The sequence below is a fragment of the Macaca fascicularis genome, chromosome 8 (assembly GCF_037993035.2).
Source record: "Macaca fascicularis isolate 582-1 chromosome 8, T2T-MFA8v1.1".
NCBI lineage: Eukaryota > Metazoa > Chordata > Mammalia > Primates > Cercopithecidae > Macaca > Macaca fascicularis.
This window is the reverse complement of record NC_088382.1, coordinates 65,746,552-65,774,248: the sequence shown is the minus strand read 5'-3', so window position 1 is coordinate 65,774,248 and position 27,697 is coordinate 65,746,552. Positions and strand designations below refer to the sequence as shown.

General features: G+C 40.3%; 1 protein-coding gene across 4 annotated transcripts in view; it reads right to left on the bottom strand.

Annotated features, from left to right (window-relative positions):
* The window catches only part of TGS1 (trimethylguanosine synthase 1), a 51,180-nt gene that overhangs the window by 21,027 nt on the left and 2,456 nt on the right, over nucleotides 1–27,697 (bottom strand). For all 4 annotated transcript variants that reach the window (XM_005563334.4, XM_005563336.4, XM_065519240.2 and 1 more), the window contains exons 2-9: nucleotides 19,479–19,543; nucleotides 16,095–16,267; nucleotides 14,926–15,754; nucleotides 11,674–11,791; nucleotides 9,302–9,388; nucleotides 5,963–6,137; nucleotides 2,877–3,183; nucleotides 88–237 (exon numbers count right to left, since the gene is read on the bottom strand). In XM_005563334.4, coding sequence (XP_005563391.2) covers nucleotides 88–237; nucleotides 2,877–3,183; nucleotides 5,963–6,137; nucleotides 9,302–9,388; nucleotides 11,674–11,791; nucleotides 14,926–15,754; nucleotides 16,095–16,267; nucleotides 19,479–19,543 — 1,904 coding nt within the window. The remainder of the gene's footprint in view (nucleotides 1–87; nucleotides 238–2,876; nucleotides 3,184–5,962; nucleotides 6,138–9,301; nucleotides 9,389–11,673; nucleotides 11,792–14,925; nucleotides 15,755–16,094; nucleotides 16,268–19,478; nucleotides 19,544–27,697) is intronic.

The window sequence follows — 27,697 nt, the reverse complement described above, 5'->3', positions numbered from 1 at the left end:
TATGAACATTCCTTGTATTATTCTTACAACTTTCTGTAAATTTTAAATGGTTTCAAAATAAAGCTAAAAAATACATATATACTTTACCTCTGTCCAACTTAATCCCATCATCAAAACGGGAGAAGAGCCTGTACCTCTGGGCCCAGTATTTTGCCAGCTCAGGAACAGCAGCTATTTCAGGAGGCAGACCATTCACCTTTTTGTTCTTCTTCTTGTTCTTCTTCTTTTTAACTTCAGCTAAAATAATAAAGAATATAGATGCTAAGAAAAAATTAGTACCACAGATGAGTTTATCTAAAAATGAAGCCACACCAAATAATTACAAGCAGAAGATGTATATAATGACACGCCCAGAGAAATAGGAAAGCCTGATGGAAATGCCATTGGTTTCAATCACTGCCAGCACTTTGCTACTCATTGGCTTTGTAAGCTTGGAAAAGTAACCGAGGCTCTTTAAGCTCCAATTATTAATTCCTATAAAAGGAATGAATGGGCAGAGCGCAGTGGCTCACATCTGTAATCCCAGCACTTTGGGAGGCCGAGGCAGGCGGATCACCTGAGGTCAGGAGTTTGAGACCAGCCTGACCAACATGGTGAAACCCCATCTCTACTGAAAAAATAAAAAAAATAAAAAAACTTAGCTTGGCACGGTGGCAGGCGCCTGTAATCCCAGCTACTTGGGAGGCTGAGGCAGAAGAATCGCTTGAACCTGGGAGGCGGATATTGCAGTGAGCTGAGAACTGAGAATGTGCCATTGTACTCCAGCCTGGGTGACAGAGAGCAAGACTCTGTCTCCAAAAAAAAAAAAAAAAAAAAAAAAAGAAAAAAGAATGAATTAGTTAGTGAGTAGTATTTAACCAACTTAATTCACAGCAATGATAGGAAATATGTAGAAATACTGCTATAGACATAAAAGTTATTACTTCTGTTAGCCAAGATACTGCTTTATGTGGTGAATTACAGAATCTAAACATTTCCTTTCTATCAAGGACTAGATTAGGCTCTAGCTCTCAGCCACATCAAAGTCACCTGGCATCTGAGAACCTGAAACAAGGGTCACCAGCTCTATTCCATAGAAAACGATCTCATTCATTCAGAGACTGATTTTTTCCTTAATTAATTTTTATCAGTTTGGTTATTTGGTTTCAGTCCTCAGCAAATTAGAAGCAACAACATAGACAGATGAGACTTTTTCAGAGTTAAGTATAAAAACAAGAGGTGATGGCTAACAAAGAATAAGACTCCATTACACACTCAAATGGTCCTCAAGGATTGGGCTATGTCCTAATACATTTATCTTATCATTGTAAATAGTAAAAAGTGTCATCATGAGTCAGTAAGGTCAGATCTTCCCATCCCCAAAAGTGTCACCAATAGCAAAGTACGGTGATTATTTCTCAACAGGGAGTATAATGACATTGTGGGTGGAATAATTCTTTATTGTGCAAGACCATCTTGTACATGACCTAACATTAAGTAACTGAGTACTAAATGCCAGAATTTCTAATGTCATTCTAACAACCAGCATCTTCCAAATGCCTCTATGAAGGTGGTACTACCCCAGGTAAGAACAACCAACATCATGAGAACTGGTGTTCATGGAAGTGGGGTAGTGCAGGAAAATGGGACTTAGCAATCGGAGAAGCTGGTAATGAGTCCTAGCTATGCCACTTACTTGGGTTAATTTTTATATTTCTCTCAGCTTTTCTTTCTGTTATTTCCAGAAGGGAAAATAATTCCACCTACTTCCTTGGGCTACCTTACAGATTAAATGAGAATAAGGCACATAAAAGCATTTCAGAAACCTACAAATGTCATATGAACATCAGTTATTATAACATTGATAATAAAAGAAATGTAAACTACTATAGGTATGCTGTTTAGAATGTAAAGAAATAAGTGATAGAAAGATCAGAGATACACACGCAACCACACTTGCACTAAGAAAAAAAAAAAACAAGACTCAAGTTATTTTCCATAGTAATAAATTAAGAAAAATGATGATCACAATAAATATAATGTTTCATAATACCATTATTAAACTATGTAAGAGCTTTTGTTATAAAAATTCTAATACAAAAGTGCATAAATTGAAGGTATTACTCAGTTCATTCATTAGAGCCAACTACTCTGAATACTTTTTAAATTAATGTGCCATCAAAAACACATGACCATCATTAACCACACACACAAAATAAAAAAATATCAAAAAGAAAACAGTCCGAGCATGATGGCTCATGTCTGTAATTCCAGCACTTTTGGAGGCAAAGGTGGGAGGATTGCTTGAACCTCTGGCAACCAGCCTGAGCAATATAGTGAGACCCTGGATCTCTACAAAAAAAAATTAAAACATTAGGCAGGCATGGTGGTATGTGCATGTAGTCCCAGCTACTCAAGCTGAGGTGGGAGGACTGCTTGAGCCCTGGGGGTCAAGGCGTAGTGAGCTGTGATCGCACCACTGCAATCTACCCTGGGTGACAGAATGAGACCCTGTCTCCAAAAAAAAAAAAAAGGAAAAAGTAAACCAAAGCTACACCACATGTGTAGAGGGCAAAGGATGGTCACCTTTAGCCCGTGGAACTGAGTAGCAGCAGAGGCCAAGCTGAACTGCAGACAGTGGTCTGTAGGCACAATGCTCCCAACAGTCTTTCCTTTTCAACTTGATCATGTTCGCTCAGCCAAGAGTGAGGAGTGCTGTGGGTGCTAAGTCATAGCCAGTTAGAACATGTACACTTAATATGCCTTCTCTCACTTAAAAATAAATAGCAGTGACTCCTTAGGTACAAAAGATTCACAAGTGAAAACTAAGAAAAAACATATTAATGAAAAAAAATTTATCTAAATTCATTAGCAAGTTGAAGTATATTTAGTGTTACCTTCAGTTCCTGCCTGGAGGGAATCTGGTACTTCTTGAATAACACAATCCTGCTCATCTGGAACAGTTGCTACCAAGCTGTCTCCTTCACAGTTTTCTGTTTCAAGTTCACTAGCTGAAGATACGGTCTGACAATGTTCAGGTTCTGGATTACTAGTCTCCAGTAGGTCATCACCTTTTTTAACAGACATGTCTTGTTCCTCTGAATCACTACTTGTGGAAGTGTCATGCACATTGTCATGAGAAGACGATTCCTGTGATGCTTCTTCATCCATTGGTTTGTTAACCCATGTGAGGAATTTTTCTACCTTAAATTTTAAGATGACATCATGAGCAGGAATTCCAAACTACACAGAATCTTCCTACCTTTTACCATCTGTGACTTGACTGACAAGCTGTGTCAAAATTATTGGCTTTGAAAAGTAGACTGCATCACACAAGCTAATAGTAAGTAATTCTGACCTAATCAGAATGTTATCTGGGCATCCTATGACCTTATTAAAGTTTTCTTTAAAAGGAAAAAAGTATCAGATTAAACACTTCCTGCTATCAATAAACACTAAGAGGATAAAGCCAAATTGTCCCAGTGGCTTTTCCATAAGGATTCCTAACAATTTAACTGTGCTGTGTGCAACAGCTACATTACAAATGTACCTACTTACTACTGAATCATTAATTTTAGTTTTTCAAATTATATAGACTTTTCTGCAATGTTCAAGCTGCAATCTATGTAAATGTTATTTAGCATCAAAGATGAACCCTAAAGTTTTAGGGCCAATTTTTCTGTAAGAATAGAAGCAGTGTATCTTGGAAAAAAATGAAAGTTGCCTTTTAATGCAACAGTAGAGCTAGTAAGATATGTCCTAGCAAATGTTTGTTCTTTGAAATGTGAACAAGGCTCAGCATAAGATCATATACTTCTTTGCATCTTCTGTAACATGAATATTCTTCCGATCTTGTCTTCATGACCTTTCTAAGAGTGAGGAAATTAGAATGGAAGTGGTGGACATGATGAGCAACAACCCAAAATCTTCCTCTAAGGGAATATGCCTATAAACAAATTAGGTATCTAAGTTAGACACAGCAGTCACATACCTTTTTTCCTCAGCAATGCCTAGCAGCTATGTTTCTGCACTCATCTATAGATGAATGCATGGGGGCTATTACATCCAACACATTATGGAAAGTCCTACGGCACTGACTGGACTAATACTAGGCAGTCTGTTTTAGATATAACTAGCACCACTAACGTATTTATTAAAATATCACCAGCAGCCAGTCAACCTGAAATGTAATACAAAATAAAACCAGTTACATATATGTAGCATATTTTACAAGTACGCTTAAGTTAGAGAGGACAATGTTTCTTGAGGGGAAACCAGAGTCATCTGACTAGCCTTAAAAACGGACAACAGAAACAGAGTCATCATGGAGTCTAAGATTATGGTCTACTGTCCCAAAGAGCTGCTGGAGATGTGACTGACATCAAGGTTCTGCTCATTAGAAAGCGTTTTTTATCCCTTTGAATAAAGAAGGGTAATTCATCACACAAAGCAATTTCCTAACTAATGTTGTTTCCCAGGTACTTGGATGGTAGATATAGCAAAGTCCAAGAGAGGGAATATGAATATTTCAGGTAATAATGTCAAACAATAAATTGGACTTGTGTTTCATGCTATCAGGGTGAACTTGTTACAGGTATAAACTGACTGATCACTTCTGGAAGAACTCAGAATTAAAGCTTATAATATTAAGCTGTATCAGAATTTGGACTATTAGGATCCTACTGGTATGGTTTGGCTGTGTCTCCACCCAAATCTCATCTTGAATCACAGTTCCCATAATCCCCACGTGTTGTGGGAGGAATCAGGTAGAGATGGTTGAATTATGGGGGCGGTTTCTCCTATCCTCTTCTTGTGATGGTGAGTTAGTTCTTATGAGATCTGATGGTTTTATAAGGTGCTTCCTCCTTTGCTGGGCACTCATTTCTCTCTCTAGCTGCCATGTGAAGAAGGAGTTGTTTGCTTCCCTTTCCACCATAATTGTAAGTTTCCTGAGGCCTCCCCAGCCCTGCAGAACTGTGAGTCAATTAAATCTCTTTCCATCAAAAATTATCCACTCTTAGGTATATCTTTATTAGCAGCCAGAGAACAGACTTATACACCTACTTAGCCTGAAACAGAAGATAAATTGCTCCTTGTTCTTGTCTGTTACTACATAGGTAAGGCAGTGTTTTTGTTTTTTGAGATGGAGTCTTACTCTGTCAGCCAGGTTGGAGTGCAATGGCGCGATCTCAGCTCACTGCAACCTCTGCCTCCCAGGTTCAAGCGATTCTCCTGCCTAGCCTCCCGAGTAGCTGGGATTACAGGCGCTCGCCACCACGCCTGGCTAATTTTTGTATTTTTAGCAGAGATGGGGTTTCACCATGTTGGCCAGGCTGGTCTTGAATTCCTGACCTCAGGTGATTCATCTGCCTCGGCCTCCCTAAGTGCTGGGATTACAGGTGTGAGTCACCATGCCCGGCCAAGGTTGCGTGTTTTTGTTTGAGACGGAGTTTTGCTCTTGCTGCCCAGGTTAGAGTACAATGGCGCCACCTCGGCTCACCACAACCTCCGCCTCCTGGGTTCAGGCGATTCTCCTCCCTCAGCTTCCCAAGTAGCTGGGATTACAGGCAAGCGCCACCATGCTGGCTAATTTTGTATTTTTAGTAGAGATGGGGGTTTCTCCATGTTGGTCAGGCTTGCCTGGTACTGCTGACCTCAGGTGATCTACCCACCTCAGCCTCCCAAAGTGCTGGGATTACAGGCATGAGTCCCCCACGCCCAGCGGCTGCTTTTTTAAAAATCATGTCAGACACTACTACTTTATAGCTTTCAAACACTTCCTTTTCACCCCACCTCAACTTGCCTTTTTGCAGATTTAGTTTACATAATATATGACTTCAAGAAACAAGTCAAAAAAAAAAAAAAATTATGTACCTTGATACCTGTGTAGAAACACGCTTCCTATTTGAATACAACAATTTTAAGAGGTCAAACTTACAAAACATGATTCTATCTACAAGTATACAACAAAATGTATACATACCTTACTCAGAGTTTTGCTTTTCTTGAAAAATGGTTTTTCTGACTCTTTGGTAAAGAAGATGTGTTTGTTTTTCATCTTTACTTGTCTGCGCATGTCCAGGTACTTAGACTTATGCTTCACATTCTTCTCTAAATATCTGACCTGCCGATGACTGAAATTTGGAATTCCACCATATCTGTAACCAGATCAAAACAAGTGATTCACACCTTAAATTCCAGGATTATATTTCCTTAGAGGAAAAGAGAATGAAACTAACATTTTCACTCATTTTTACACCATTTTAGTTCCCTTTTTAAAATTATGAAAGTGAGAAAATCAAGTTCAACTTGCAGAAGAGTTGATGGTCTAACTTTTATGTTAATTCTAAAGCAAATGTGTAACACCAAAGTTGGGAAGCGCAACATATCTAATATAGAGCAGAAAGTATAAATTACATAGTAGACTGCAATAAATAAACAGTGTGTGTGTGTGTGTGTGTATATATATATACATACATAAAACCCTATCCCCTTGTTAGCGAAATATAAATATTCTCAAGGTGGGGTGATGTCAAAGCTCTTTAACACATTTCTGAATGTGTTTGAATTATCTAAATCTGAGCTTACAAAAGCAGCAAAACCTTAGTATCTAAATAATTAGAGAATGTCTGATTTAACCATCTGAAATTTTCTAGTCCTAAAAGATATGTATCTGTTATGAAGCCTCCTTTGATTATAGTAAGCCTCAAATAACTCCCTCTCCTACAAACTGTTAGGAACTTAAGAGTGTCACATACACTTTAGTATTTATAAAATCCAGAATACTTTGAGTTTAAACATCAGGTCTTACTTTGTAGCCATATTATAAACTTCTTTTAATAAACAGGATATTTTATCCTTCTCTTTTAAGTAGAATTGGGTGCTCTAAATAGAAGAGTAGTTAAGTTAAATCTCAGGCAAGAAAAGAAATAGATCTCTACAAGAGTATACTACCAAAATCAACCCAAGGATTCCTCAATAAAACTACATGTGCATAGTAATAAATCCTGCCAGGAATTTAAGAACCTTTTTACATTGCTAAACTTTATGATCTTAGCCTTTAATGATTATATGAACTATTGATTATAGGAACTATAATTGCTTTGAAATACCTAAGGGAGAAAAACTGATAATCTTTAGAAACTGTAAGAGTCAACATGTACTTCTGAACTAATTTGAATTCAATTCAATTTTGAGGCATTCCTCATGTCCCTTTCTTGCTGATTTCATAATGTGTAGGTATCTGTATTTCACAACTTATGACATAGGTAAGTAGGACCTGAAATCTCAACCCTTAGAAACATCAAAGAACCCAGTCATGGTTTAGATTACTGGTGGAAGCTGTCTTTATCAGGCCTTACCTACTCAGTTTAGTCTTCATGTCATGTGCGATAAAATCTCTAGTTGTTCTAACACAATTACCCACTTATTCAAACATGTTCCTTTATATTTAATGCTTGGGCATTTAATCCCAGAGACATCTTATGTCTTCTATACACAAATGTTCACAGCAGCTTTGTTGACTTTTGAAATTTCATTTTATTTTTTAATTTTCTGCCTTGCTATGTTACCTAGGCTGGTCTTGACCTCTGGTTCCAGGCAATCTTCTCACTTCAGCTTCCCCAAGAGCTGGGATTACAGGTGTGAGCCATTCACCTGCACTGCCACTTTATTTGTAAGAGCAAAATGCCAGAAATAATCCAAATGCCCTTCAATTGTTGCATGGTTGAACAAATTTTGGTACATCCATACACTGGAATTCTATTCAGCAATAAGAAGGAATAAATGGTGGCTCATGCCTGCAATCCCTGCACTCTAGGAGGCTGAGATGGGAGGATCACTTGAGGCCAAGAGTTTAAGACCAGCCTGGGTAACATAGCAAGACCCCATCTCTATGAAAAAACTTAAAACAGCACTGCACTCCATCCTGTGTTACAGAGTGAGACACTAAGGAAGGCAGGCAGGCACACGTAATAACCTGGAGGGACCTTCTAAGGCATTATGCTTAGATCTTAGGAAACAATTTACATGTTGTTAATTAGGGCAATTGATAAAACACAAAGCCCTCATTTACAGAATTAGCTAAATGTTTCTACCAACAAGTGTCCATGGTACATTGTTGAGGGAGAAAAGCAACCTGAAGAGTATCTATAATATGATCTAATTTTTCTGTTTTACACAAAGAGAAGCAAAATGCGTGTACATGGCCAGGCGCAGTGGCTCATGCCTGTAATCCCAGCACTTTGGGAGGCGGAGGTGGGCAGATTACCTGAGGTCAGGAGTTTGAGACCAGCCTGGCCAATATGGTGTAACCCCGTCTCTACTAAAAATACAAAAAAAAAAAAAAAAAAATTAGCTGGGCGTGGTGACGCATGCCTGTAGTCCCAGCTACTTGGGGGACTGAGGCAGGAGAATCGCTTGAACCCAGGAGGCGGAGGTCACAGTGGGCAGAGATCACGCCACTGCGCTGCAACCTGTGTGACAGAGTGAGACTGTCTCAAAAAACAAAACAAAACCAACAAACAAAAAATGTGTGTACCTGTATGTAGTCATAGCACACAACAATAAATTTGGAGGGACATATGCCAAACTCTTTTTTTTTGAGAGTCTCACTCTGTTACCCAGGCTGGAGTGCAGTGGCATTATCATAGCTCAGAGCACCCTCAACCTCCCGGACTCAAGTGATCCTCCCATCTCAGCCTCCCAAGGAGCTGGAAACACAGGCATGCACCACTAAACCCAGCTAATTTTTAAATTTTTTGTAGAGACGGGGTCTCCCTATATTGCCCAGCCTCCCAAAGTGCCAAACTCTTTAAAACACTGCCTACATCTGAGAATGACTGGAAGCAAAATATTTTTTACTTTTTACTTGTTATTTGGGTTGTTTTAATTTTACTCTTTCATAATAAAAACAGGTTATTGCAGATTTCAACTTTTCATGGCATGTTTGCTATGGTCTTCACATGTACACACGTGAGATACTAGGTGAGAAGAGAACCATGCTTAGAAGTCACAAGAGCTGGGCCTAAATTCCCTCTCCAGTAAATAATGTGATCTTGACCAAGTCAAAGCCTCTGTGAGCTACAGTTGCTTTATCTATGAAATGGAGTAAGAACACTGGATTGCTATAAAGGGCACCTGAGTTAAAGCATATGAACACATCAAATGTACAGGGATATCTCTACCACAATTCTAACAAGAAGTGCTTTAATGATAACATCTCAACACATGATCATTTATTAGTTATCTGAGTATCAGAGTGCTCTAAGATAGCTGAAGTGGTTAGGACTTTGGGAAAACAATAGCTTTTATGAATAATTACTTTTGTCCTGAGCCATACTTGAATCCTAGAAGGGAACCACTGTCATCAAAGTCTGAAGCTGGGTTTTCATCGATGTCCAGTTCATGGCTAAACAAATAAAGAAAAGGTAAACAGTGATCAGCCATTACTACCAGAGCCCACCAGTTCAGATAAATATAAAAAAGGCAATATAATCGACACATGAAACTTCCCGTCACCATAATCAACCATAGTTCACAGATCCAGGAAACCAGAAAAAAGAATAATTAGAATTTTCCAAATGAGGTAAGTACCCAGGAGTGTTTGGGTAAGTACTCCCGTCTTAATCCATGTCAAGTAATGATTTCTATTCCTGGGTATGGTACAAATATCATCTCTCAATTTTCCTTTTGAAAAACACCAGTAAAAGCTGCAGCCTTAAATTAATCTCCCAAAGTGATTTCTCCAGAGGTTTCCCTTAAAAACAAACAAGGAAAGGTTTGGTAAGTATCAATCCAATCCAAAAAAATTTTAAAAGAAAAAAAATATTAAAAAGAATAACGTTGTGATTCAAGTGATGTTAGGTAACCCTGGAGAATCCACCTACCAGAGATCTTTTAGCAAACAGTGACTACCGCTGGCCATAACTCCAAGTAAAGGAAAATGGTGAGAAATAATTCTTACAAAGTTTGTCCTTAAAAATAAGTTATGCTCATTGAACACACACGATCTTTGCCTTCAGTAACTAGCAGGAACTGGGGAGTTAACAAGCAATGTCTACCATATAGAGGCAGCATAGTAGAGGCACGCTTATTTTTCCAGAAGCCATTTGGAGTACAAGCGTCTTACGTGGAGCACCGCATATCCTGTCAGAGAAATGAAGTGTCCAGCTAACCTCCAAGTTCAGTAATGATTCATCCTTTCCTTGTTACTTACAGCGTTAGCATCTGACTATATCCCACCTTACATTATTCTCTACGTGTTTAATTATGTGTAGAAGTGGTATAAACCTCCAAGAAAAAGATGTAGGGATGAACGCCAAAAAAAAAAAAAGAACTTTTATTTGGTTATAAAACACAAAAACAGAACCGCAGTTTGGGACATAAGCACAGAATGAGGTGGCCTCATGAAATGTCCAAAGAAGAAAGGAAAAGGTTAGAGTTTCACTGAGGAAAGAGGTCACGCATGTTGTTTAGAAAGTTAGTTCACTGGCACTTGCAGCATCTTACAACAAACAGCTGGTGAGCTTTGATTAGGAGAGCCAGAGGTTGTTAGGTGGAACTTGCAATCTGAGAGTTACGGTTAGGCCTCTGTAGTTTTGAATTGGGCTTGTGAGACTGTGTCAGGCACATGTTCCTGTATAAGCAGCTATCTGTTCTTGTGTGATGTTTTGGCTTGGAAAAATTTCTTGTGACAGTTCCTGTTATCAGGCAAATAGTGCATGAGTCTTTCATGGCCTTCCCTGGCGACATTTTACCAGTGTTTGACACAAGTGACTCTGTTTTGACTCTTACAACTTTCACAGTGGTAAATAGAAATTGCACTGCTTTGAGTAGTTGGTCTGGGCTCTGGCTTTAGAGCTGCCATTGCTATGAAGAAACTGAGCAAGAAAGATACTCACTCCTATTTGCCTCAGTGTTCCTATCTATACAATGAAAGCATGACCTTGAGGTCTTTTTCAGCAATACAAATCTGGGATAAGATATATCCAGACCTGAAAAACATTAGAACTGGTGAGAGAGAGAGGATATGAATATAATTATTAGTTAAAAGTTATGATCCATTGATAGCTACTAAGTGTCAGACACATTATATGCTAGCTCCTGTCCACCCAACGATCACAAAAAAGGCATCAGTCCAATCTTATAGATGAGAAATTAAGAAATGTACTTAGGCCAGGTGTGGTGGCTCACACCTGTAATCCCAGTGCTTTGGAAGGTCAAGGCAAGTGGATCACTTGAGGCCAGGAGTTTGACATCAGCCTGGGCAATACAGCGAGACCCTGTCTCTAGAAAAAATTTTAAAAAACTAACCAGGAGTGGTGGCACACGCCTGTAGTCCCAGCTACTCAAGGCAGAAGGATCAACTGAAGTGAGAAGTTCAAGTTCAATTGAGCTGAGGAGTTCAAGATCATAGTGAGCTATGATTGTGCCATGTACTGCAGCCTGAGCGATAAAGCGAGACTGTGTCTTAAAAAAAAAAAAAGAAGGAAATGTACTCAGAGTTTCTGAGTGGCAGAGTTTGGCTCTGACCACAGGTCTAGGTCCAAAGGCTCAGAATCTTACCAGTAGACCCTGCCTCTTCTTACATGATTACCAGTGTTGTGAACGTAACAATCATTTAATAACCACTTGCTTACGGAAACAAATGCTTACTCTAACACGCTCTGGTGAGAGGGGTCTCATGCAACTTACCTCCTCTTCAGTTTGCCTGGCTTATGCTCAGGTGGATCTTCCTCACTTTCATCTCCATCAGTACCACTGGCATGTGGTCTGTCTTTGCTTGTGTTTGTTCCTGAAGACTTCTGTGAATCTAAAGAGGCAGAAATATTGCATAGGTTTTTCCCCTTGGTTTGACAACTTTTCTGCTATTTGCAAAGCCAATCAAAATATTTTAGCACCTTTTCTGCAATGAACTGTACATGTGCATCAAAGTACCAGGTCACATCTACCTGTTTGTGTGTCTACATGCAGAGTCTGAGCATTTTAAAAATCCTAACTATAAGGTTTGCTAAATTAAATTTAGCCTAAAGCTGTCCATGTACACATTTTAAGCTCAGCTTAAAGGTTTCTCCACACATAGTGAACTGTAACCTAATTGATTGTATAAAAAGACTATAACCTACTCTTGTACCAAGCACAGTTTTGGCTAATCACAGGCAGCCAACTGTTCAAATGGTGTTCAAGTAAGGCAAAAACTGGGCTGTAACCAATCTAGCTGTTTCTGTACCTCACTTCTGCCTTCTGTACATCATTTTTCTTTCTTTGTCTATAAATGTTATTCTAATCATGTGGCAACCCTGGAGTTGCTCTGAACCTATTCTGGTTCCGGGAGCTGCCTGATTCGAGAATCGTTCTTTGCTCAATTAAACTCTATTAAATTTAATTTGTCTAAAGTTTTTAACAGGTTTTAAAATGTTCATGATCTAACTACTTAAAAAAAAAACAACAAACTAAAACTACTTCATAGCTGCCCAAATCTACACAAATTAACCCACAAAGTTGCCTTTGTGTAGCTGTTAGCAGTCACATTCTTATGGAATTTTAATTGAAATGACTATAAAGGGGGCATAATCACATTGATTAAGAAGAATTTCTCTTCATTTGCCTTTAATATAGTATGAAAGTAACATCAGTAATGAGAGTAACAAAGACAATACTATCTTTAAGAAGAGTTCTTTAACTTATGGTGACAAAAACTGAGGCACAAATCTGTCTTTGTTCTCTATCTTGTGAGACTGGAAGAAAGCGGGTAGCTGAGACCAGGAGGAAAAAGATGTCTGCAGGGTAGACAGTGGGAAGCTTTGACTCTTTTCAGAAAAGCACCAACCACAAAGAGTAGAAAACATACTTACATAGAAGCATAACCTATACCTTAAATTTTGAACTCATGGGAGGATCTAAAACAAATCAAAATCTAAAACCCTCATATTCATCCTGATGGCAGACAAACTGGAATTATTACAGAAATGGACAATCTATAAACATAAGTAAGGGAACAGGCAACAGAAGGCAGAGACTGTGAGAATTACTGTGTTTGGCAAAGAAAAAAGCAGGCAGATGAGGGAGGAGAACCAAAGAGGGTAAATGAGACAGTAAGTCAGAGGCCAAAACAATGCCCAATGTGTATATTATAAACTTTATGGTCAAAATATGTACAGAAAGGTATCAGGAGAGTATAGAAGAGTATCAGAATATTAATATAAAATCTTCAAATAAAAAAGGATGGCTGTGCATGGTGGCTCACGCCTATGCACTTTGGGAGGCTGAGGCGGTAGGATCACCTGAGGTCAGGAGTTTGAGACCAGACTGGCCAACACGGTGAAACCCCGTATCTACTAAAAATACAAAAAAAAAAAAAAAAATTTAACTGGAAGTGGTGGCACACACCTGTAGTCCCAGCTACTCGGGAGGCTGAGGCTGGAGAACTGCTTGAGCCCAGAGGTGGACCTTGCAGTGAGCTGAGTTCATGCCACCACACTCCAGCCTGGGCGACAGAGTAAGACTCCATCTTAAAAAAAAAAAATTAAAAAAAAGGTGAAAATATATCACCTAAATAGAAAAGAATGAGAATATTATGAGAATATTATGCTGAGGTAGGCTCCACTATAAGAATCTAAGAATACAGAGAAAAAAGCAAGTTGGCAGAGCTCTTTAGAAACTCTCAGCTGGATGAAGTATTATCAGCAATCTGAGATAAGCAAAGCAAATCTGATGGTTAAGTAAAAGGTCAAAACCATTTGTTTCACAAAGGAGTAAGGCTGAGAAGAAAGTTCCTCTACACTAGATGTCCTCAGCATGTAACATCAGGATGCCAAAACTTCAGGATATGCAGATGTCACAATTTCCTCCTCTCTCATTTTCCTGGTGCTGTTAATTGGCAGAACCCTCTCCTTAGCAAGAACACTGATATGGTTTGGATGATTGTCCCCTCTAAACCTCATATTTAAATGTGATCCCTAATGTTGGAAGTGGGGTCTGGTGGGAAGTGTTTGGGTCATGGAGCAGATCCTTCATGAATGGCTTAGTGCCTCCCCCCCATGGTAATGAGCTACTGCAATATCTGATTGCTAACAAGAGCCTGGGACTTCCCCCCTCTCTCTTGCTGTCTCTCTTGCCATGTGGCATGCCTATTTCGCTTTCACCTTCTGCCATAATTGGAAGGTTCCTGGGGCCCTCACCAGGAGTTGATGCTGAGGCTATGCTTCCTGTGCAGCCTGCAAAACTGTGAGCCAAAATAAACCTCTTTTCTTTATACATTCCTCAGTCTTAGGTATTCCTTTACAGCAATGCAAAGTAAACATTCTCATCCCACCCTACTCCGATTAACTCCTTTCAAAGCACTTCTCATTGGCATTCTCTAGTCCTGAGTGGCACCAGTTTGCACAACGAGCCTTTGTTTTTGTTTTTTTTTTTTTTTTTTTATCAGTTATTCAGGAATCAACCAAGTTCCTTATCCTGGATATTTTATTGATGAGAATCCTGAAATTATTCCAGTTATAAATTAATTCTGGGCCCCACTGAGATCTTTTTTCACAGCAAGACTTTGCTTGTCCTACATGAATTCCACTATGACTCATAAGACATTTGCCTAATGTCAAATGTACGTTCTCAATTGCTTTCTAACATGCCTCTTATAAACTCATTTGCTCTGAAAAACTAAAAGTTCCAAGCTCACTCTAAATTAGATTTCTCAAGAGATTCCACGTTTTCATTAGCCACCAAAGTACAAGAAGGAATGTTTTTGAGAACTGTATGCAAATATTCTTATTAACAGAAAAGGGTAACAACTTGTGATATGAAAATAGAATGGATTAAATCATTTCATTACTATATGAAATGTAGTTGGTATTACTGAACTCTACAATAAAGGATTAGTAGTTATTTTGCTGAATGAATTCATTTTGCTAACCATTACATGGCAGAATAAATCTTGGTTAATCTTACCCTGAGCTGGTGGGTCTGTGCTTGTATTCCCTGGTGGGCTGCTTTCCTCATTGGTTCCTCCATTATGTGGTTCACTTTGGCCGGAAGCAGGGCACTCTCTTCTGCTACTAACTTCACTTAGCTGTTGATGACCATCATGACTTGTAGAGGAATCTAATTGGCTCTGTTTTACTGCCTCTGAATTTAGTTTTATGTTACTAATTCCATCAAGTATTTCACTACAATCCTTATCACTTGTACCAGAGCTGTCATTATCAACTGTAATAGGTGAAGATGGAAAAGATACTAAGTCAACTTTCAAGCATTTTTCATCTTTCTTGTTGTCAGCTTCTGTTTTAGATGAGTAAGTATCTGTATCACAGCTTTGCAAGGCATCAAAAGTCCAACCCTGAGCTTCCCAATACTGAAACTGTTCCAAATAATACCAATAAAGTTGACTATAATGTTGCTCCCATTCTTCCTTTGTATCAGGAAAGTTCCAAGGTTCAGAAGATAGTGTTTGATCTGGATGTTTTTCTTGCCAACTCTGCCACAATAGTCCTCCTCCGTATTCATTCCAATACTTTTCCCATTTCTCTGTAATTTCTAGCTTTGGAGATAATGTGTTTTCAACAGGAAGATTTTCTGTCTCAGTATCTTTTTTGCTTTGAAGTTCACATATTCTGGTGTTCTCATACTGTTCAATTGAAGATGGATCATCTGAAGCCAAAATGTGTTCTTCTTCATATTCTTTTCTCCAAGATTCTTGCATAATTTCATCTAAGTATTTCTTTTGATGTTTCTTCTTTTTCTTTTTTATTTTAACTTTATTTCTAGTATTCATAGATACCTACATCAGATAAATAATTTGAATATAAAATGTACTTCATAAAACTATACAAGAAAGCAGAATCCAAGTCTATTTTGACATTAAATTAAACAAACTACTCTCAAAGTCCCACTATGGGCTTTCAGCTCCACAAACAAGTGACATACTGTCTAAGTTTCCAAGAGGAGGAAGAGTCACACGTGAGACATATTACAACTTGCAGTTTTGGTTAATTTATAAATACATACATTTAAAAAGAGGCAGAGAGTACTGATTGTGAATGCATTTAATCTGATAAAAAGTAACTCCCTGCGATATTTTATAAAGAAAACTGAGAGAATAAAAGTAAATTAATATTTACCTCAAAATTCTTATGTGCAGATATCCTACCAAATTGAAGTGGCAATCCCATACTTCTCATGAGTTCAGCCTCAGAATCAAGCTCACTTTCATCTAGGCATATGCCTTTGTTGTCACGTGATTCCGCAGTACCACAAGAATAACCACCTTCTTCCTCTTCTGTCGCCTGGTCTCCTATAGATAGCATTTATTAGCTTAGTTTTAAGGAAAACTTAAGAGGCAGGTTTTCTTATTTTCATTTAAAAAAACCCTGAGATCCAGAGTGACTGATTACAGGACCTGCCCAAAACAAAGGTAGGCAAATGTTACAATATTTATTTTTTATTTTTTAGAGATGGGGGTCCCACAGTACTGCCCAGGTTGGAGTATAACAGCTATTTGCAGGTGTGATCATAATGCACTAAAAAGCTCTGAACTCCTGGGCTCAGTCAGTCCTCTTGCCTCAGCCTCACAAGCAGCTAGGATTACAGTTGCATGCCATCTTGCCTGGCCTGCAAAGTTACAATTTTTAAAGGAAAAAAAGAAAACAAACCAACAAAAAACAACTGATGATATGCTGGGCACGGTGGCTCATGTCTGTAATCCCAGTGCTTTGGGAGGCTGAGGCAAGCAGATCACTTGAGGTCAGGAGTTTGAGATTAGCCTGGCCAACATGGTGAAAACCCGTTTCTACCAAAAACACAAACATTAGCTGGGTATGGTAGCAGGTGCCTGTAATCCCAGCTACTCGGGAGGCTGAGGCAGGATAATTGCTCGAACCTGGGAGACGGAGGTTGCAGTGAGTGAAGATCGTGCCACAAATACCCCAGCCTGGGTGAGAGAGTGAGACTCGGTCTCAAAACAAAACAAAAAACAAAACAAAAAAAACCAATTGATGGACTAGTAACAAAAAAAGCCAATGAAGAATCAAGAGACAATTTCTCGTTGGGCTCTGCCTGCCACTATTCATCCAGCTGCCCATTTAACTTACACTTATTGGGCGTCTGCTCTACGTTGGGCACTGTGCAAAATACTGAGGATGGAAGGAAGACAGAACAGGCCATGTAACCCTGGTCTGTGGAGAAAATATTTATATGTTCACATTCTTTACCTGCAAAATTACTGAACAAAGTCAGTGAATTTAAAAATAATGATTTGTAAAGTTATTTTAGGAGGTGTTAGCAAGAGCAGGTGAGAATTATGTCTTCATGTCCCTCACAGACACTTCAATACATCTGGGACTTAGGTTCTGGGATTCTGTGGAAGAGCTGATTTAATGAAAGGATCCTGCTATCAGAAGTTTGAAATCCTGGGGCTGGGCACAGTGGCTTATGGCTCTAATCTCAGCATTTTAAGAGGCTGCTTGAGGCCAGGAGTTTGAGACAAGTCTGAGCAACACAGCGAGACCCTGTCTCTACAAAAAAAACAAAAAACAAAAACAAAACTACCCTGGTGTGGTGGCACCCATAGTCCCTGCTACTTGGGAGGCTGAGGCGAGAGGAATGCTTAAGCAATCGCCACATGGGCAACAGAGCAAGACCCTCTCTCTCTCTAAAAAAAGAGAAAGGTTTGAAATCCACTGAACTCGAATATTTTTTTTAAGCTCTCTGACTCTAATTCTTATAGAAAAACCATTTATTACAACAAAGTAAGTTTTACTTTACCCTAATATGGTTATCTAACAGTAATTATACCATTAATGGAACATATGCCATTCAAGTGCTCTATTAACTATTTAAAATTTAGATAACAAAAATCATTTTATAGCCGGGCGCGGTGGCTCAAGCCTGTAATCCCAGCACTTTGGGAGGCCGAGACGGGCAGATCACAAGGTCAGGAGATCGAGACCATCCTGGCTAACCCGGTGAAACCCTGTCTCTACTACAAAATACAAAAAACTAGCCGGGCGAGGTGGCGGGCGCCTGTAGTCCCAGCTACTCGGGAGGCTGAGGCAGGAGAATGGCGTGAACCCGGGAGGCGGAGCTTGCAGTGAGCTGAGATCCAGCCACTGTACTCCAGCCTGGGCGGCAGAGCCAGACTCTGTCTCAAAAAAAAAAAAAAAAAAAAAAAAAATCATTTTATATATTAGCATACTCAATTAGCATCGGGCTGCACTCCAGCTTGATGATCTCAGGCAACACAACAGTAAATCTGACACAGCCAAAATGAAGACAGATAAAGAGAAATCTCATATGTGCAAATTCTACTACAAGAGGGAGAAAGATACCTTTCTAAATAATGAAGGGGATTCCACTCGCTACTCCATTCAATATTCTTACGAAAGCTCAGGAGACAGCAAAATGGAGAAGATGAGTAAACTAAGTTTTACGTTCCTTTCATAGTATGCGTATTTTCTTATGCTTGAGGAGCCTAGTGTTATAGGAACTTTATTTGTATAGCATAGCACTGAAACACAAACCGAACATTCCATCCAGTGATCAACTGAAGAAACAGTAATTTGTTCCATCACCATGAGAGTTAAAGGATTTCCAAAGGTAACTATGACACTGTACTTGGGCTGACTTTGGCTTCTAACTCCATGCTGTAATTTTCTCTGTGTCTAGAAACACAAAAGGCCTATGTGGAAGGACAAATGCAGTAGGGAAGTTTGAGAGACCAAAGTGAGCCTCAACGTACAGTATAAATTATATCTGTTATTTGGGAAAGTTAACCAAGATGACAGTCTCTTTACTTCAGGCAAAAGACTATAGATCTTCACCTGGAATTTTTATCCTGCAGCATTTACCTCCATAATACACTTCTGATTAGTATTATGATTAGAATTTACATATTCTAAATTGGAGATGGAGTCTTGCTCTGTTGCCCAGGCTGGAGTGCAGTGGCACGATCTCAGCTCACTGCCAACTCTGCCTCCTGGGTTCAAGGGATTCTCTTGCTTCAGCCTCCTGAGTAGCTGGGATTACAGTTGCCCACCACCATACCTGGATAATTTTTGTATTTTTAGTAGAGACGGGGGTTTCACCACGTTGTCCAGGCTGGTTTCGTACTCCTGACCTCAAGTGATCTGCTTGCCTTGGCCTCCCAAAATGCTGGGATTACAAGCATAAGCCACCACATCCAGCCAGAAACCACATATTCTCTACTTTTCAAAGCTTTAAATTTCAGGTTGCTCATATCTAATGGCGGCAACTCAGGAAGGAACACTGCACAGGGCAAAAGAGGTTGCACTGTCATCACAGGAGCTATAGAAAAATAAAAGATCTGCTTTCATAGAGATTCCAGAACCACGTTATAAAAGAAAATAAAAATTGTCTGATTACAGAATTATTTGGCATTTATATTTTATGCTAACAAATCAATACAATATTATAACAAATTATACATAAACAAACACATTATGGCTAATTTCAGCAAAAAAGGATTATATAATTTTATACTATATTACCTGAATTGTTGTCACTGTCTCTGATGTAATAGCCTTTTAATCCCAAATTGTATAATTTTCGATCCCTGCAAAGCAGATTAAGCAGTTCATATTGAAATGAATTAAGCCATAAGTTTAGAGGGAAAGAAATCTCAAGCCATCACAGATTAATTAATAAAAAGCTTATGAAACAGAAAAGCAATCTGCTAACACATTTTCCTCACTTACAATGTAGAGGCAATAATACATTTCTCATGGAGCTGCTGTAAGGACTGACAGTATATTAAAATATTTAGCACAATGCTTAACACATGGTAGCATTTATTACTATAACTACTAGTTACTAAAATTAAGGCCAGGCACGGTGGCTCACACCTGTAATCCCAGCACTTTGGGAGGCTGAGGTGGGCAGATCACCTGAGGTCAGGAGTTTGAGACCAGCCTGGCCAACATGGTGAAACCCCATCTCTACTAAAAACACAAAAATTAGCCAGGCGTGATGGCAGGCACCTACAATCCCAGCTACTCGGGAGGCTGAGGCAGGAGAATTGCTTAAATCTGGGAGGCAGAGGTTGCAGTGAGTTGAGATCACACCACTGCACTCCAGCCTGGGCAACAAGAGCAAAACTCCATCTCAAAAAAAAAAAAAAAAAAAATTAAGGGTAATTTTTCCTGGACATTGGGGGAAGAATCTGATATTCCTTTTGAAACATAAACAATGGGGTGTTCTCTAAATTTTGTTGTGAGTATAAAATTAACAGTGGAAAGATTTAGCTTACATACGCATAAATCAATATGCACACCCTAATCCATTTGCTAATAAGACAAACTATCCATTGTGAACAATAGACAAGGTATTCATGGTCTGAGCAAAGGTTACCAAAATAAACCTAACAGAACACTTAAAAAAAAGTGAAAGATTTTGCTTTTAATATCTTCCTGACTATAAATTCAGTTGTAATAAACGCCACTGTAACTGCCACAAGAAGGCCAATTGCAAGTGGAAGTTAACATAACTTTTCTAATGGAGCTACAATCAATTTAACTAAATAAAATTCTAGTGTACTTGCTCTATTTCACATTCTCTTGTTTCTTTTTTGGAGATACTATATGAAATGTAAAGTAGGTGGTGACTCAGCAGGATGGTGAACAGGCAAGGGGGTGATGTGCAAATGTGCTTTGGCAGCAACTGGTCCCCAAGAACATAGGCATTGGGGGTGGGGAGCAGGAGCTGCACACGGGGCATCACTGGTCTCCCCAAAAGCACCTAAAGATATGAGGCACTGAGGTGTCAGGTGAAGGAGAGGACCAGTATGGTTGCAAGTTGGTTACAATGAGCAAATATGTAAATATGTTGAAGATAATGTCAGCCAAGATTTTCCTTGTTGAAGGTTACTTATTTACTTTATTTAATATTTTAAAATTTATTTTAATGTTTTTAAATAATTTTTTTTAATATAAATGAAGGTTATTTAAAAACAAGGTGGGCTCAAGACATCATCTGATAGGAAGGCAGGCTAGAAAGAACCCTCAGGTGTTGGGTCAATATTAAGAAATATTGTTATAAACTCATGGCATTTAAGTTTATATACACAGCAGACATAAAAAGTTTTCAAAAGTGTTACGTATGTGTGTATATATGTATGTATACACACATAGACACATTCATGTATGTGTGTAAAACACACATCTATACACTGCTCAACTCTCTCTACTAAGAGGGCACAGGAGCAATAAGCACAATGAGCACCCAGCTTTTGGTTTCTAAATACTATTTTCCACTAAAGGAACCAAGTTGCCCTGGAGAAATGACAATTCCAGGTTGGAGCATGAACTGTAAAAGATAAACCTGGGTCATCTTATGCCAGAAGGTTAGGAAGCACTCAACGCTACAAATACCAAAAGGACACAGGAGCCACTTTAAAGAGTTCCCCACTGGCCAAATTAGAGACAGTATCAGCACCAAATTGATGTTAGCAATGGAATATAACCTGTTAGTAAACTAAGAATCTAGATTCCGTGTTAACATAAATGAATAAATACATGGGGAGAGAAGGGAAAGCGCTCCTTACAGAATGCTAACTAATAAATGCAGTAGGAGCGAAGGAGACAAGAACCAGTCCTTGGCATCCTTAACAGAGGTACCTGATTCAGGTGGAAGTTATCAAAGAAGGACAAGGCTTGTGGGTTTACTGGAAAACAGGACACTGATATAACACTGGAATATGCCCCCACAAAATACTGATTAATACAGAGGGAACCATTGTGACTTTACAGTAGAAAACCTGGCATTCAGCAACATCACCCATGGTGGTATACTATCTACAAAAAGTGCCTCCTGAGGCCACACAGAACTGGGCACAGCCATCATTTCTGTGGCATTCCTGCTAAGCCATGACCCAACTATTCCTGATGAAACATCAGACAGACCCAAGTTATGCAAGGTCAGACCCCATCTCTAGAAAAAATAAAAAAAATTAGCCGGGTGTAGTGCACATCTAGGGTTCTAGCTACATGGGAGGCCGAGCTGGGAGAAATCACTTGAGCCCAGGAGGTTGAGGCTGCAGTAAGCAATGATCATACCAATGCACTCTAGCCTGGGCAGAAGAGTGAGTCTCTGACTCAAAAAAAAAAAAAAAAAAAAAAAGCCACGCCAGACAAGGTGGCTCATGCCTATAAGCCTAGCACTTTGGGAGGCAGAGATGGGTGGATCACTTGAGTCTAGGAATTTGAGACAAGTCTGGCACACACGGTGAAACCCTGTCTCCACTAAAAATAACAAAAATTAGCTGGGTGTGGTGGTGTGGGCCTGTAGTTCCGGCAACTTGGGAGGCTGAGGCATGAGAACTGCTTGAACCCAGGAGGTGAAAGTTGCCACTGCACTCCAGCCTGGGCAACAGAGCAAGACTCTGTCTTTAAAAAAAAAAAAAAAAAAAGAAAAGAAAAAGGGAAAAAAAGAATACAAACGAAATTATTTATAATGAAAAGCATATACGTTTCAGTTCAAAAAGATTAAATTCAATGGAATTGATAAGATGGTCATTAAACAGTGTTTTAGAAGTCATTCTGATTCAAATCCAATTGTGTATTATTTTCTGGAGGTGTGAGTTGTGAAATATTCTCAACTTTTTATATTTCATAAACTTACATTCTCTCTCTCTTCTCTTTTAGAAGTAGGGCTTCCTTTTTTTTTTTTTTTTTTTTTGAGACGGAGTCTGGCTCTGTCGCCAGAGCTGGAGTGCAGTGGCCAGATCTCAGCTCACTGCAAGCTCCGCCTCCTGGGTTTACGCCATTCTCCTGCCTCAGCCTCCCGAGTAGCTGGGACTACAGGCGCCGCCACCTCGCCCGGCTAGTTTTTTGTATTTTTAGTAGGACAGGGTTTCACCGTGTTAGCCAGGATGGTCTCGATCTCCTGACCTTGTGATCCGCCCGTCTCGGCCTCCCAAAGTGCTGGGATTACAGGCTTGAGCCACCGCGCCCGGCCAGAAGTAGGGCTTCCTAAATGTAACATCAGTACCTGATCATACTGTGGGCCGTGAATTAAGCATGTAGTCTTGGCTGCCATTGACTACAAGATGACTCTCCTTTCCTGGCCTGCATCTCCTACATAGAGCCAGGTACTTTTTTCTAGTGGGCTTCTTGGTCCCACCACAGTGCTAGCCTGTAAGCCTTCTGGAGGATGGGCCCAGCTTAACAGGTCAGGTCCTGAGAAAGCGGCAGAAAGGCCTTTCCTCATGGGTGAGAGGTAAATCAGATGTCCAAGGTTATTACTAGTATGTTCCAAGGCTACTGTTAATTTGAGGCAGAAAGATCAGCAACAAGAGAATACCAGCTCTTAAATTTTTATGAAAACTGTTTCTTACTTAAAACTTGCAAGTATCTCCAAGAGCATTCATCACCGGGAATGATGTATTTCTAATGCCTGGCATTTGAAGAATTTCCATTATGCTTGCTAAGTATTCTCTATAAAGCCGTCTTTGAGTTTGATTAGTGTAACTTAATCCACAGAGCATAATGACTCTGGATGAACTGATGGCCTCAAAAATAGAAGATTTGTTGTAATTGCTGGACCTGGCATATGTAAGGACTAAATAAATCTTAACTACTGACTTGAATTATAAAGCAGGAGACCCAACCTGGATTGCAGTAATCCCACCAAGATACTGCTCTCCTTAGAGCCCTAAGCAGCCACCTGAATTCTTATCCTCATACCTCTGAATACAGCAATCATCACCATGATGCCTAAGTCATCTCTCTATTGCAGTACCCGACACTTGGGTGTCTGAAATAAATGCTGAATAAAAGATTCTTGGAAATCTCTGAAGTACAAGTAGCAATTCCTCTTTCGCAAAGGGACTGTGAATCAGCTTCATTTTCCTTTTTAAAAATTTTTTTTTTGAGACAGTCTCACCCTGTTGCCCAGGTTGGAGTGCAATGGTGTGATCTCAGCTCACTGCAACCTCCACCTCCTAGGTTCAAGCAATTCTCCTGCCTCAGCCTCCCAAGTAACTGGGATTATAGGCGTGCACCACCACGCCCAGCTAATTTTTGTATTTTTAGTAGAAACAGGGTTTCACCATGTTGGCCAGGCTGGTCTTAAACTCTTGACCTCAGATGATCTGCCTGCCTTGGCCTCCCAAAGTGCTGGGATTATAAGCGTGAGCCACTGCACGCAGCTGGATTAATTTTCAAGTAGTAAAATGGAAAGGAAGTCCTTTCTGAAAGTGTTAAAAGGGGATCACAGAAGTAATATGTGACTTGCCCAAGGCCACACAGCTGAGTTTTATAAAAGCAGATAGATATGCTGTCTATAAGGTCACTACTCTTTTAAATTCTGACTCAGGAACCTGTTGGGGGGAAAACATATCAAACAATTTTTTTGTATCATATATGAAAGACTAGAGATCACCATCAGACACTGTCACATGAGTATAATCAGAGGGAAATACAGGCTCTTCAGTTTCCAGAATAGTCCTCTATCTCCACGAATCTATATTAATGTTAAAGTATCTGAACAGAACACCAGTTGTTCTAGTGACTTTAGACTACTTAAATACCTTAATGAGGGAGATTCAATGAAAATGTGTTTTATGCCAACTGGTAGCATAGTAGAAAGGCTCTCATGTCATACAGATGTGGGGTAGAATTCCAAGGCTGTCATTTACTGGCTATGTGATTTTTTTTAGGCCACTACTGAGACTCTGAGACAGGGTCTCATTCTGTCACCCGGACTGGAGTGTAGTGGTACAATCACGGCTCACTGCAGCCTCTACCTCCTGGACTCAGTCTCCAGAATAGCTGGGACTACAGGAGTGCCCCACCATGCCTGGCTAATTTTTTGTATTTTTAGTAGAGATGGGGTTTCGCCATGTTGCCCAGACTGGTCTTGAACTTCTGGGCTCAAGCGATTTGCCTGTCTCAACCTCCTGAAGTACTTGGATTACTGGTGTCAGCCACCACAACCAGCCAAGACTCAATTTTCTACTTGAATAAAGTGAGGATAACAAGATACCTCATGGGGCTGCTAGAAGGCTTAAAATTTTTTTAAATTATTCTGACATTTGTTAAAATGGAAAAGAAAGGCTTTATTTAGTATAACTGTGATAGTAATCAACATAATGGTAGCCGTACGCATGTAATCCCAGCACTTTGGGAGGCCAAGGTGGGCGGATCACTTGATGTCAGGAGTTCGGGACCAGCCTCCAAGGTAAAACTTCATCCCTACTGAAAATACAGAAATTAGCCGGGTATGGTGGTGCACTCCTGTAATTCCAGCTACTTGGGAGGCTGAGGCACGAGAATTGCTTGAACCTGTGAGGCAGAGGTTGCAGTGAGCCGAGATCATGCCATTGCACTTCAGCCTGGGCGACAGAGTGAGACTCTGTCTCAAAAGAGAGAAGAAAAAAAAAAAAAAGATAATGGCAATGGAGAAAGAAATTTTGCTTAACTTCAAGTACAGCAAAGACAGGTGAAGATAGCCAATGGGCAGAATTCAGGGGGCGTGGTCAGTGGATGGAAAATTACTGAGGGGAGACATCCAGGGTAGGGGGATTGTTGCTATACCAACAGGATTCTTGCTGAGGGCAGGCCAGAGTGATCAGATACTAAGGGTGGGAAGATTCTTGCCACATGGACTTAGCAGGATTCTAGTTAAAAAAAAAAAAACCCCAAAAAACCCAAAACTAAGGGACTAGGCTGGGTGCAGTGGCTCACACCTGTAATCCCAACACTTTGGGAGGCTGAGGCGGGAAAACTGTTTGTACCCAGGAGTTTCAGACCAGCATGGGCAACAAGGTGAGATCCCTGTCGCCACAAAAATAAAAAAAAATCAGGCAGGTATGGTGGTGCACAGCTGTGGTCCCAGCTCTTCAGGAGGCTAAGGTAGGTGGACTGCTTGAGTCAGGGAAGTTGAGGCTGCAGTGAGCCGTGATTGTACCATTGCACTCCAGCCTGGGTGACAAAGTGAGACCCAGTCTCAAAATAAACCTCCAAAGACCAAAAAAAACAAAACAAACAAACAAAAAATACCCAAGAACCACCCCACCTCCACCAAAAAAAAAACAACAAACAAAAAACTAAGGGACTTGGAAGGACTCTTGTTAAAACTGGACCAGACAGGTTGAAGACAAGTCCCAAATGACAAGGCCTAATCAAAAGGAGAGCTCACTCAGAGGAGCCTGTGTAAAGTTTGGTTAAGGAGCGCCTCTGTCAGTACAAAATATAAAACAATTAGTGGTGGCACTTAATAAGTCATCTAAGGGAGGAGACCACCCCTCATATTGTCTTATGTCCAATTTCTGCCTCCAAAGAAAGAAGTAAAAACTAAAAGGCAGAAACGAAATCTACAAGCAGATAGCCCAGCGCCACACCCTGGGCCTAGTAGTTGAAGACCTAATCGGTTATTTGCATAAAAAAGGCACTACACAGGCTCCGTGGCTCATGTTTGTAATCCCAGCACTTTGGGAGGCCGAAGCGGGTGGATCACAAGATCAGGAGATCCAGACCATCCTGACTAACATGGTGAAACCCCGTCTCTATTAAATATACAAAAAATTAGCTGGGTGTAGTGGCAGGCACCTGTATTCCCAGCTACTTGGGAGGCTGAGGCAGGAGAATGGCATGAACCCAGGGGGCAGAGCTTGCAGTGAGCAGACATCACGCTACTGCACTCAAGCCTGGGCGACAGAGCGAGACTGTCTGAAAAAAAAAAAAAAAAAAAAATTAAAAAAAAAAAAAAGGGCCGGGCGCGGTGGCTCAAGCCTGTAATCCCAGCACTTTGGGAGGCCGAGACGGGCGGATCACGAGGTCAGGAGATCGAGACCATCCTGGCTAACCCGGTGAAACCCTGTCTCTAGTAAAAAATACAAAAAAATAGCCGGGTGAGGTGGCGGGTGCCTGTAGTCCCAGCTACTCGGGAGGCTGAGGCAGGAGAATGGCGTAAACCCGGGAGGCGGAGCTTGCAGTGAGCCGAGATCCGGCCACTGCACTCCAGTCTCGGCGACAGAGCAAGACTCTGTCTCAAAAAAAAAAAAAAAAAAAAAAAAAAAAAGGCAATGAAAAGGACACTGTGAAGATCCCTGTCCAGTTCGGTTCCTTTCTAATTACCGGTGTATGCAGCCCCCAGTCACGTACCCTCTGCTTGCTCAATCAATCACGACCCTCTCACGTGGAACCCCTGAGAGTTGGAAGCCCTTAAAAAGGACAGGAATTACTCACTCGGGGAGCTCGGCTCTTGAGACAGGAGTCTTACTGATGCTCCCGGCCAAATAAACCCCTTCCTTCTTTAACTCGGTGTCTGAGGGGTTTTGTCTGCAGCTCTTCCTGCTGCAATCAATTGATCCAAGGGATTTAGTCAATTCTAGTGGATATATAGTCCTCATTTTGCTTGATATTTTGGCAGCTTTCCAATGTTGATTATATCTTCACTGAAACACTTGGTGACAGTGTACTTCGGCTTGTCTGTCTCCTAGTTAATCCATCTCTTCTTGTCTTTTTTTTTTTTTTTTTTGAGACGGAGTCTTGCTCTGCCGCCCAGGCTGGAGTGCAGTGGCCGGATCTCAGCTCACTGCAAGCTCCGGCTTCCGGGTTCACGCCATTCTCCTGCCTCAGCCTCCCGAGTAGCTGGGACTACAGGCGACCACCACCTCGCCCGGCTAGTTTTTTGTATATTTTAGTAGAGACGGGGTTTCACCGTGTTAGCCAGGATGGTCTCGATCTCCTGACCTCGTGATCCGCCCGTC